The sequence below is a fragment of the Takifugu flavidus genome, chromosome 14, assembly GCF_003711565.1.
Source record: "Takifugu flavidus isolate HTHZ2018 chromosome 14, ASM371156v2, whole genome shotgun sequence".
NCBI classification, from domain to species: Eukaryota; Metazoa; Chordata; class Actinopteri; order Tetraodontiformes; family Tetraodontidae; genus Takifugu; species Takifugu flavidus.
The window spans coordinates 3,688,766-3,701,662 of NC_079533.1; the positions used below are offsets into that span (position 1 = coordinate 3,688,766).

General features: G+C 41.1%; 1 protein-coding gene across 4 annotated transcripts; it reads right to left on the reverse strand.

Moving 5' to 3' along the window:
* Positions 1–701: 701 nt before the first annotated feature.
* On the reverse strand, positions 702–9,963 carry akap10 (A kinase (PRKA) anchor protein 10). 4 transcript variants are annotated; one of them, XM_057053839.1, is made up of 16 exons: positions 9,715–9,963; positions 7,610–7,657; positions 7,023–7,211; positions 5,835–6,122; positions 5,655–5,762; positions 5,305–5,403; positions 5,139–5,223; positions 4,857–4,980; positions 4,490–4,626; positions 3,634–3,778; positions 3,312–3,479; positions 3,052–3,161; positions 2,685–2,767; positions 2,307–2,359; positions 2,076–2,168; positions 702–1,688 (listed from the first exon to the last, which is right to left on the reverse strand). In XM_057053839.1, the coding sequence occupies exons 1-16, from the start codon at positions 9,734–9,736 to the stop codon at positions 1,683–1,685; spliced, it is 1,758 nt and encodes a 585-aa protein (XP_056909819.1). In that variant the 5' UTR covers positions 9,737–9,963; the 3' UTR covers positions 702–1,682. The 4 variants fall into 4 exon arrangements, with proteins under 4 accessions (XP_056909819.1, XP_056909817.1, XP_056909816.1 ...); XM_057053837.1 differs by having other exon boundaries at positions 5,640–5,762; XM_057053836.1 differs by having other exon boundaries at positions 5,655–6,122.
* Between the last annotated feature and the right edge of the window lie 2,934 nt (positions 9,964–12,897).

The window sequence follows — 12,897 nt, forward strand, 5'->3', positions numbered from 1 at the left end:
TTCCTTTGTCGTGATTTAAGTCTTGACGGATTAGGCGTCCGTTAATTACAAGTTCACGCAGTAGGTGGTTACTTTCTGCTATGGCTTTCTCGCAATTACTTGTGTGATTATATTTTTAAAAAAGGCACAATTATGAAATGTATATATTTTAAAAATATTAATCACAAATACCCTACGTTATTGTTCCATTGTCAGGCTATCAGCCAATTAGACACGTTGTTCGTGTTCAGATGGGCGTGGCCCTTGCAGGTGCAGGTAGAACTGATTCAACGTTTTATTTGAGTAACTGAGTCAACACATTTACTGATGACCCAAAGTTATGACATTGAGAAGGCATATGGCACTATTTTCCTTTAGTCAAATACACACATTTCATGAATAAAAACCGAAGTTGTCCATGTTCTTTGTTTTACCACCGAAACAAATACGGTACTTTTGTCTGTAACAATGTTCTGTTTTACCGTTGTTATATTCTAACATAGCATTAAGACAACACTGCCACCATCTGGCCACAGGTAGTAAATCTCGACCCTGATGCCCTCGGCATTTAAAAAAAAAAGACAACAGTTATAAGATGTTATCATTTGTAAAATCTATCCCGTGAACCTCAGCTTATATCTTATAATTTATGTCATATGTAATAAAGGCATCCTGCAAGAGTGAGTTATACATATTTCACCTCAAAGAAATGCGCACAAGGAAACAGTTCATAATGTATGTATTTAAATCAAAACACATTTTAAATATATTATAGATCAAGTACACGTACAGATCAGAAAACATTGGCGGTACATGGTACCAAAAGTCTTTTCTGGTTGTTTTCTATGTCTCGGTAAGGCTCAAAGTAATAAAAAATAAAATAAAATTACTGAGCACAATTTCCAACTGAACAGTCTACTTCCCACTGACTGGCTTCAGGAAAACCCAGGAATCACAATTTTAAAAAAAAAACAAAAAAAAAAGGGGGGGGGGGAAGACTATCATTAACATATGGGGTAAACCAGAAATCTACATATAACTATATATATAGAGAGAGAATATTAGGTCTTTAAGTTTGGAGTATTCCAACACAACTGGAGTACTTCAGTGGAGTGTTTCTCCTTCTCTGCGTAGTAAAGGAGCCAAGAGGTTTAAAATGGTGGCCACAGTCCAGGACCAAGACCAGCTCTTCTTATTCACTGTTTCTAGATGGTCTACAGTACGTATATACTGGAAATCAGTGCATGGAGCTACTGTGATCTGCTGCAGATGGCCATGAAGAGAGCCTCATCTAAAAACAAGGAATGGTTGTAAAAGTCAGGAGGAGGTGGGACACAAAGGAGGGGAAAGTAATTCAGTCTGGAGATGCCTTCTTCAGTTCAAAGATTATGGTAAGTTATTTTGGCTCGTGCGATGCAGAGGTTGACACATGCTGCTTGAATAAAATTCTGCTATGATGTCTAGCATTGCCTTCATCAGGACAAACTTCCTCTCAGAAGATGCTTTCCGTCTGTAGCTGTGCAGTGTGATGGAAGATCGGAGTCATCTTTTCCTCCAGGGGCATCACTCATCCCTCTTTCTCTCTCTCACATGTATACACACACACACAGAAGATGATAAAATCATCTTGTTTGTTCTCATTGTAACTCTGATGATTGTGAGGTGAAGCCTATGTGCAGTTTGTCCTTTGGCTTCCCACTGGGTCATAACTGTCATGAAACAAAGACAAAAGAGCCTCAGTCAGGATCTGTCTACAGAAATACTGAATGTGTTTATATGATGAAGCAGTCCTCAGTATAGACAAAATGAACGCTATACGTAAAGATCCAAATTCTGTACAAAAATCCCATGATGCATTTATTACTGGCTAAGACCAGATGTCCAGTGAGGAAGGATAATTCTAAACAAAAATACCTTGATTATAAATTGACCAAATATAATAAATATGGAAATGGTACCATTACTATTAGATATTTCAGTTACACACAGTCATGCAGTGATTCATGTACATCTATTAAAATGTGTAAATTATGTGTGAAATTAAAGAAAGAACAGGCCAAATAAATGTTGAAATGGGCTGCAGTGAGGGTATGTACCTTGGTAGATCTGACCGGGCTGCAATGGTTGGACTGGCTGACGACGTCATTGACGATCATCTTGGCGATTTGCCACGCCATTTCCTCCTGCGCCTACATCACAGCACAAACATTCTGCCATTTCAGAGCTTTCAATAAACCCTGTGAAGGCTTTATGACATGATGCTAATTAAAAAATGCATAGAAATATGCTGAACCACTTGGAAATACTTTCACGTCCTAGAGACTCACCTGGTCAGAGCTGCCTTGGACCCATTTCTTCATTGCTTGGGAAAACACAGAGCCTAAGACAAAAAGTGAGGGCTCAGTAAGTAATCTCATGAAAGCCTAAAAACACAAAGCATTAATTCATACGCATTGTTCAATAAACTCAGCACATTTAGAATTGATATTTAATTATTCTGTCTTTAATATACAGAATGACTGAGGCTTATAAGTTTAATTTCCCCTAGAAGAATGTCTCTTCATTTTTAAAAGGTTTCATGCCATGCAGGGAATAGCAGCAGTCAATGGAGGCAATTTACATTCATGGATGTTTTCACTGCAAACAGAGGTTAAACATTTTTTAAAAAGCAGATTATCTGGGTGAGTGAGACAGAACCACTGCACCTTTGGATTTCTTGGCATCTGGCTCGGGTTCTGACTCCCGGATGAACTGGCCCAACTCATTTACCTTCCCAAACGTCATCTTTCTGTACAGACAGAGAAGGATAAAGACAGCACCCATGTAAAACCGACTAGCTTTCCAGTTCTGATGAACACACACAAAGAGAAAACACAAAAGACATCTACTGGTATTCAGTTATTTATCTTTTTAACTCTTTCTATTCCTTATTAAAATGAGAGAACTCCAATTTCATCTGTTGTGCTTTTCTAGTGGACAGAGAATGAGTCGAGTTTAAATTGATTTCAATATAGATACATTTGAGATGCATCAACCTCCACCTCCGGCAGTGAAGGAACTTTGCACACTTACCCAGCATATGGTCGCTGGTACAACTGTTCTGGGTCCAGACTGGCGATGTCTACTGTGATGGCCTCATCAAAGTTTTTCAGGATCTTAACTGCTGCTTTTTTAGTACCTTGCTGCAGTGAAAATGCAGAAGGATTTTTGTTACTGCACTAAATGGTAGCGACCCTTTGGCATTATCAGAATTGTGGGCAGGTCTAAATGCCAGCACACTGAAGAACATCCCTACAGGGCCTGAAAACATGGGATAAAGGTGGGGGCATCACCTGCGCGTGCGGGCCATCACTGGAAGTTGAGCTGGAGCGGTCATTGTCGGCCTGCCCTGTCTGACCTTGAGCGCTGACGAGCATAAACTCATCTGCTCGCACTGAGTTGATTAGGTCACTCAGGTATTTGTAGTAAAGGTTGCTGGAGAGGAAGCCTGGAAGGTAGACCTAAAACCAGACAGATAAAATGGTGAACCTTCAGATAGATAAATGAATAAACGAGAAGATAACCGGACAGTGATGGCAGATTTCATATCTAGAGTCTTTGACCTATCAGAACATTCCCCATTCCCTTACACAATAAAGGAAAAGACAATCTGACCTTCTCCATGGTGGTCCAGGCCTGCCTGAGAGGAGTGATGAAACAATCGGGGAGTGGCCCTCCCTCTCTGCAGATATTTGACTCTATCTCCATCCGCACAGAGTCGCCGAAGCCCAGAGGGTTGGTGGCCTGGAGTGAGAAATACCTGGATGGAAATAAAATGCCAAGAGTTCAGATTAATGAATGTTCACTTAGTTACTGGGTGGAGCAGGAGGGCAGCACCGTTGCTCTAAATCAAAGATGGAATTTTTAGTCATTGACTGTAACAGAATGTCTGCTGAAGCTTTTGCCATCAATCTCTAAATTTGGTTGCATTCTCTGTTGCACAGTTAAGAAAATGTTCAATGGCTCTTTAACGACTGATATTGGTTATTGTAAAAAATATTAATTATTGTTATCTGACAGCTGGAATTTGTTGACAAAATAAATTTTAATTAACTTTTTTTTATTAATTAACTTTTCAGGAATTTATTATAATGGTCCAAGGAAAAGCTTATTCAATTTTGATGATGTTCTGGATTCTGGTTGGTCGTTGACATTTGATCTTCAATTACCGAGGCGTTTTTGATCAGAAAGCAGCCTACTACAGTATATTATGTAACCTTATATCACCACTGCCTATAATATATTGCTGCTACTACTACACGTGTACGTGTGTGCATGTGTGCTCGTGTACGTGCGCTTTGCTGGATTTAAATTTGCAGTGAGATATGAAACTAAAAATAAAAACCATTGAATGGATTGCTCCCAAGCCTAACCCTGGCAAACATCTGTTCGATAGTTTTATATGATAAAAAAAAACCCTCCCAGATGGTAGCGCAGAACATCCATGAGTGATAGGGGATGCAGAACTTACTTGTCATAGAGGATCATGGCATCATTTTGTGCCTCCAGGCCATCATACTGCCCCTTTTTAGCAGCGAGCTGGTTCTGGAAGTTGTCTGCTGCCAACCAGAACTGCAGGATATTCATCGCCTCCTCCTTTTCAATATACTGCAGAGAAAAAGGCACCTCTGACTATTTGTTGGGTTTTTATGTATGATGTTTACTGTGTTGTGTATTCCTGCAGTGATAGTTTGATCACATGGCACAGATTCTTTAGGGTGTGATAAGGAGTCACAAAATTTCTTGCAACATTAAAACATTTACCGGTAACAATAAAATTAGTCAGTTTGGAGAGAACACAAGTCATTTTATCTTTTAAACCCCTTGGAGCCACTTACCTCGGAAAAATAGAAGAGTGCCGACTCACAGAATAAGATGTCGGCCAGGAACACAGAGCCACTGGTTAATACTTCAATTTGGTATTTACAGTAATGATGGCTCCGCAGGAATTCACTAAAGTGCCTACAGGTGAAAGAGTAAGTAGGATAGATGAATGTGGGAATCTGGGAGGTGAAATGACATAAAAGGAGAACAGCTGAAATTCAATCTGCTCATATGTACAAGGAAATCACTCAGAGTGATTATTAAATTCTCTGGAAAAAGAAAACAAAATAACTCACTGTTCCTCCAAGATGGCTTTGACAACCGTCTGTGCAATCACAAAGCAGTTTGGGTCCACCATGCCATCCTCTCCACAGATCTTAGCTGCGCATACAAGAACAGAGAATACTGAGCTGCATTTCCTACTGAGATTTGCAGAAAAACAGGAGATTTCAAAAATCTTACCAACAATGTCGTTCCTGATCTGTTCAGTGATGGGGATGGGCCTCACAGCATCAGGAGAGATAAACCTGGTGAAGATGGTGACCGCATCTTTCTCTATGCCTGAAAAAGACAAAGCAGGTCATCATTACTGCAGCCTTTGCAGAGAATGCAAATCAATTCTGGTGCAAGAGAATAAAACGTGATCAGGTTCAACAAAATTGTTACTTATTTTGCATAACTTGGAATTAGAGTTTACATTTCTGCTGCAGTGTTTAAGTAGAAGCAGAGAACAAATAATAAGATATATAAAGCAGCTGAGTTTGCGTGCAGAAAATAAAATAAACAGCTTGGCTCACTTTTCATGAGTTTACCAGAGATGTCTCGTGTGGTGCTGCTCGTCTTGTAGGGGGTCCCAGTCCTGGAGGACGGCTGGCTGGTTGGGGTGTCTGTCTGAGGCGTGCACGGACCGGGGCTTGTTTCTGTTGTGGAGGAGTCCCGCAGCTTAGACTGTGCTACAAGCATGTTGCAACTCCCTCCCTCCACTGCATCACCATCAGGCTGGATGACTTCCTGGACTTCTGATCCATCCTGGGAGGTAAAGATGGGTTCAGCCAGTGTGCTGTGCTTGACCGAGTTTAGGCTGTGCGCTCGGATACGCGACCAGCTGGTGGAGCGGAAACTCTCCGCCTCCAACCAGAAGCGAACTAAGTGGTCAATGCTGCGCAGTTCTGTGAAATGCATAAAGTGCGGAATCGCCATGTTGTCCCTCAGAATGTGGTCCACGGTCTTGGACAGCCTGGATCGCGCCTCCTGAGGCTGATAGTTGACACTGGAATGACCTGTAACATTAAATGCACAGAACTGAAGTTATCTGTCAAGCCATATTGATCCAAAACATAAATATGAACACAGAGAGCTCTTAAAGTCAGCATAAAATATCTGTCACAATGTTGTAAGAAGGAATGTTCACAAACAACCTTTGTTCCTTTTGTTTAATTCAGATGCAGTCTGAAGCTGCAGTGCAGGTTCTTCCTGACTCTGACTCATCTCCGACCAGCAACACTCTCGTACAGAGTTACTCAATCATGTCCGCCAGGCTTTATATTAACCAGTTCTCCCTGCTCCATCCAAGTTCACAGTGCTATGATTAGCGCTCCAGAGGCCAACCATCAGCCTGACCTGCTTTGGAATGTGGTTGTCATATGTGCTGTCGCACCGTGCTGACAAAGGAATGTTTTTCGGTTGAACAAAAACAAAATTTATGAGTCACAAAGTGAAGCTACAATGTACTAAAGTCAAAATGAACTCAGGCAAGACAGGTCTTGATTCCTTGAGACTAAATCATAATAAAACACACATGTGGAGGTATGGGTCACCTGTGATGACATTGTTGGGTGGTGAGAAAAAAAACACAAACACCTATATTTGGATTGTTGCTTCTGTGTGAATTTATATAGCCAGTTTGGGTGTGTCACATTTTCCTCAGGTTTGCTCGAGCCAGCTGTGCTAAAGGGATAAATTTACAGAAAAAATGCAACCACTAACCCCCAAAGCACATAGAGTTGAGTAGCTAACATGCAGTGAAAATGGCATAAAATATCTTTAGATATAAAATGCATTTTTGTACAAATCTATTGAGCAAGCAGGGCATTAAATCTATACATTTCATATTTATACTACTGGATTTCTGATTGCCATTTTCCTAAAGCCATATACAAACATTAAATTGTGTTCAGTACCAAGATCTCCAAAGTGCGTAGCCTCTATGTGACTTGGCTGTTTCTTGAGGGTGGCTGTGCGCCCACGGGCAAAGGAGTCCATGTTAGCAGAGATAGCACTAATGGCCACATGACTGGGCCCAGCAACCTCCTGGCCACCATGTTGGTATTTAGCTCCGAGTGATGGAGTGCGAGGACTAGCTGGAGCAACTAGGGAAGGACAGAATACAGACAGGGAGAAAGTCATCAATGGCATCAAAGCCTGAGTGTCCTGAGCATGTGACATCAATGTGAGCTACATGAAAGGCTGAGTTAGAAATGTGGCCTTTATTACATGCTAAACAGATTCGAGCATAACTCCAATGTTGTACACAAACCAGCAATTCCACCAGACGAGCTTCTGTACTCTTAATTCATCTGCACATACACTCAGATTTACATCAAAGATGTTTGCATATAGTCAATGAGTGTTGCTTGTTTGGTAAACTTCAGATTATCTTCTTAAGCATTAAATTGCTAAAGCTAAACAGCCTCTGAAGGGTGGTGTATTTTATTGAACATTTCTCAAATTCAACAACTCCATGACACAGATTTAATGCTAAACTCACCTCTGTTGGCTTTAACATCTGTCACTCTCTCTGGTTCTTTGCTTTTGGCTGAGGAAAGAAAAATGAGAGCTCATTTGTCATCAGAGTAGCCAACTAGATTAAACATCACAATGCAGACATGGCACCTTGGCTGAGTTCAACTGACAATCGTTTAGCTGTGAGGTAAATGACTAGAATATCCTAAACTTACATAATGAACTTTCAACAGCAATAGAAAAGAAAACCCAGTGCAGATCAGTTTCCATGCCAATGGAAGGCAGGATAGCAGGGAAGATTTCTCTTCAAAGATAATTATATTGTTAAGACGGCAAGTCCTTTTCACACAGGATGCCAGGAGGCCTTCTAACATGTGTGAATCAACTCTGGTGATTCCTATCAGATTGTGAACCACAGTTAATAAATAAGTAAGCTAAAACCAAAAAATAAAAAAAGACTCATAGCTTCCTAATGTGTATGATTTAATGCTAAATACATTTTGATTTTAATTCTGTGAGGGATTTAGTGCAAATGATGAGAATCACTCCAATAATTTGCCAGTCTTCTCATCTGCAGTGGGCGCTCCGGTCAGAGAGTCACAGGACAGCAAGAGAGTGCACTCAATGGCTTTATTCATGGGCATCAATGCATCGCTGGCTGCCTTCTTCAGAAGTTCACAATACAACAGACCAAGAAGAAGAAACAATGGCCGCCAAACCTATTTATAGGGCCCGAGGACCTCCCCAGCTGCCCAGGCACTTCCCGAATAAAATAAAGATAAAAACAAGACAGAACGGGAAAAACAAGGAGGAATTCTGTACAAAGTCTGTCGAATGAAACAGTGCAGCATTGACTACAGCGTACTGACCCATCACATTACAGTCACTGTTCATACAGATTAACCTCTGCAGCAAAGCAAGGGTTGGATGAAATTATACCATTGACAGTACAGAAAGTGGTGAGGGGATTTGAGCCAATGGTATAGATTCTAGGCCATAGAAGATGTTTTAGACCAAGCTGATCAGGGACGTATGCGAGCCAAGAGTTATCATCTGTCAAAGTCAGCATGACTTTCAGAACCAGAAACTCTTTCAATGAAAAAACACGCATCTATTAGAGACCCGAAATGCAAAAGATAAACAATAGAAAACCACACTAGTGTGTTCCTTTATATATTATATATATATAATATTCCTTTACTAGTTGACAGTAAAGGAATATTTTCACATGTAAAATGAATCACAATGAACAGTGAATCCCAGATTAACAAAGAAATCTGGTACCAATAAACTACAATAATCTAACAGTTGAAATATCGCATTATTTTGTTCCCTGGTGAACAGTCACAATAGTTTATCCAACATTAATCATATTTGCTGCTGCGTATGCATTAGTTATAAAATTCTCACTAAGCAATAAAAAGAAGCCTAAATCAGTGCCATGGTTCAGGAGAGGTAGTGTTACTTCATATACTATTATTGTATGCCTGTTATTTCCTCGTTTCTCAGAACTGATGTGTCAGCAACATAACCAATCTCCGCTACTAAGCCTGAAACTGTTGCTCAACATCATAGTGATCCTAAACACATTTCCAGGAGATGATAACGCTTTAGTTCACAATCACTGCCTCCCTGTGCCATACACTCATTAAACTAGTGTAAATTACACAATAACTACTGCGGCCCAATTAGATAAATGACTAAAAGACCGCAAATATTGACGATGTTGTTTTAGTAACATTATATTTTTATCATTCAACCACTGTATAACATACAGCCTTAACAACGGTAAAGAACAAAACAAAACCTGAAGCTGGAAAATAGATAGATTACTCTTTTTATACCCTGAAGCAGTGTTTAATATACATTTTGCGTGTTTCATTGGCCCACCGGGGTCACCATAGACCCGATTAAGCAGCCAGAATGTTGAAGCTACCGCTAAGCTAGCAAGGTTCACCGCAGTGACCAGCGGAGACAGGAAAAACAAATTCTGAAAGCACCGCGGCGTCATTGGCAAAGTTGCAGCCGCTTTGAACATCTTATCAAGGGATTCTATGTAGTGTAGTGTAGCGTGTTTGATGCTCGCCACCGTTGACGTTGCCACTGGTAGAGCCACTGGAGCTTCCTCACCTTTCCTCTTGAAAAACGACATGACGGGTCCGAGACTCTGAATATTTTCTCAGCTCACTGACACCATCCCGTGGACTCACGGATGTCTTCATTCAAATGCATATGTTTCGTACACCCCCGTGGACAAAAATGATTGTTAACACTATACCGGCGAGTGCTGTCAAATGGCAATTTGCTTCAGATTCAAACCCAGTTCCGCAGCCATATTGTCAATAAACGCCTTACTTCCGGGCTGGTCGGGCGCAGAATTGTGGGAAATTGTGTTACCTGCTGTGGCCCCCTACTGGTCCAGTCTAGTATAACATATTAAATAAAATGAATACATCAAATCGCATTGTCACGTCTATTAAAACTGCTGAATTAAAGCATTCTAAATGTTTATTTGTCGGATAAAATGAACATCTAAATATAGTTGGGCTTGAATTAAAGCTCAATAAAGCTCTACGTCATTTATTACCAAAATTATCACCATTCAAGATTCAAGATTCAAGATGTACTTTATTCATCCCCGTAGGGAAATTGAATTGTAGTAGCAGCTTAAAGTGGATTAATATAACTGTAGTGTAGGTTTTGTATTTACAAAGCACAGAAATAGAATAAATAAAATACAAATAAGATTAGAATGTTATAAGCATTATAAGCATATATACAGCATATATTATAAGCATATACTGTATATATAATATATACATAATATAATATATACATATTACAAGCATATATACATAAATATATATAGAGAATAAAATAGAAATAAAATTACAACATAAATATTAAACAATTATTGTTATTGACTGGGTTTGGATGAATTATAGTGTCTGGTGGCGGACGGCAGGAATGACTTCCTGTACCGTTCCTTAGAGCAGCGAGGCTGCAGGAGTCTGTTGCTGAAGCTGCTTCTCAGTTTGTCCACTGTGTTATGGAGGGGGTGGGAGTCCATGATTGTCCGCAATTTGAACACCATCCTGTCCCTCACCATGTCGTCCAAGTTTGCAAGTTTACAGCCAGCAACAGACCCTGCCTTTTTAATGAGTTTGTTAAGTCTGTTGGCATCCTTAGCTTTAATGCCTGCTCCCCAGCACACTACAGCAAAGAAGATGGTGCTAGCCATGACAGACTGATAGAACATGTGGAGCATCCTGCTGGAAACACTGAAGGACCTTTAGGCTTTAGAGCTCACCACAGCACAGAAACAGCACTTCTTAAAGTCACCAATGATCTTCTCATAGCTTCAGATCATGGACTGGTCTCTATGCTGGTTCTGCTGGACCTCAGTGCTGCTTTTGATACAGTTGATCACAGCATCCTGTTACAGAGACTGGAACATGTGATTGGGATTAAAGGGACAGCACTAGACTGGTTTAGATCATACTTATCTGATAGATACCAGTTTGCCCATGTCCATGGTGTTCCCTCCTCATACAGTAGGGTTAGCCATGGAGTTCCTCAAGGTTCTGTACTCGGACCAATCCTCTTCACATTGTACATGCTTCCCTTAGGGAACATTATTCGGCAGCATGGGATAAATTTTCATTGTTATGCTGATGACACTCAGCTCTATTTATCCATGAAACCCGAGGAGACAGAGAAGTTAGTGAAGCTCCAGACCTGTCTTAAAGACATAAAGTCCTGGATGTCTTCAAATTTCCTCCTCCTTAACCCAGGAAAAACTGAGGTCATGGTGTTTGGTCCTGAACCTCTCAGGGATAGATTAGATCACATGATCACTCTAGATGGTATCTCATTAACATCTAGTCTCTCTGTGAGGAATCTAGGAGTAACTTTTGATCAAAATCTCTCCTTCAACTCACATATTAAATTAGTCTCTAGAAGTGCCTTTTTTCACTTGAGGAACATCACAAAGATCAGGAAACTGCTGACGCAGCATGATGCTGAAAAGTTAGTCCATGCATTTGTTACTTCCAGGCTGGACTACTGTAACTCTTTATTATCAGGGTGTCCAAACAACTCTTTAAGAAGCCTCCAGTTGATCCAAAATGCTGCAGCCAGAGTTCTGACAGGTATTGACAAAAGAGATCACATTACTCCTGTACTGGCGTCGCTTCATTGGCTGCCCGTTAAATTTAGAATAATTTTTAAAACCCTTCTTTTGACCTACAAGGTCCTCAGAGGCCTAGCTCCATCCTACCTGGAGGAGCTAGTGATACCTTATCAGCCCAATAGACCGCTCCGCTCTCAGAATGCTGGTCTACTTGTGGTTCCCAGAGTTTCCAGGAGTAGAATGGGGGGCCGAGCATTTAGCTACCAGGCCCCCCTGCTGTGGAACCAGCTCCCTGTCCAGGTACGGGAGGCTGACTCCATCGCTACTTTTAAGATCAGACTCAAAACCTACCTCTTTGAAAAAGCTTATTGTTACTAATTCAGTAGTTCCAGTTACTATCATAGACAGACAAATTATCATACTTAGGGGGTCGTCTAATCGTTAGGTCACATCTTAGTTATGCTGTTATAGGCCAAGGCTGCCGGGGTCCGGAAACATGATCACCTGACAGGCCTCTGTCACTCCACTGGGTCATGGTTTCCTCTCCTCTCCTCTCCTTTCCTCTCCTTTCCTCTCCTCATCAAGCAGACTAGTTATGCTGATTCTTGTGTAGTTTTTCTGCTTCTCCCCCCCTCTATTTATTTACAGGTATCGCCGCCCTCGGAGCTGCATAATGACCTCCAGCCCTGCTGAAGTGATTGTGCATCATATTTTTTGTGTGTGTTTCTGTGCTCTGTGCCTCTCCTCTCCTCTCTCTCCTCTCCTCTCCTCTCCTCTCCTCTCCTCTCCTCTCTCCTCTCCTCTCCTCTCCTCTACCTGTCCTCCCCCTTCTCCTCTCTCTTTACCCAGCCGGCCATCAGCAGGAGGGTCCCCCTACATGAGCCTGGTCCTGCTCAAGGTTTCTTCCTGTTAAAGGGGAGTTTTTCCTTGCCACTGTTGCTTGTCTGGGGTCAGGCCCTGGGATTCTGGAAAGCGCCTTGAAACAATTTTGATTGTATAAGACGCTATATAAATAAAGATTGATTGATTGATTGATTGACCTGAGTCTCCTGAGGAAGTAGAGTCTGCTCATGGCCTTCTTGTAGACAACATCGGTGTTTGTGGACCACTCCAGTTTATTGTCCAGCTGAACACCCAGGAACCTGTAAGATGCGACTATTTCTACATCTTTCCTACTAATG

What these genes read in the sequence shown, in the direction of transcription:
- akap10 (XM_057053835.1), bottom strand. Translation starts at nt 9,736, where the DNA reads ATGTCGTTTTTCAAGAGGAAAG. An exon ending in TACCAGCGACCATATGCTGG is followed by an intron (nt 2,768 to 3,051) that starts GTAAGTGTGCAA and finishes CTGTCTGTACAG; the next exon opens with AAAGATGACGTTTGGGAAGG. An exon ending in AGATGCCAAGAAATCCAAAG is followed by an intron (nt 2,360 to 2,684) that starts GTGCAGTGGTTC and finishes TTTTTGTCTTAG; the next exon opens with GCTCTGTGTTTTCCCAAGCA.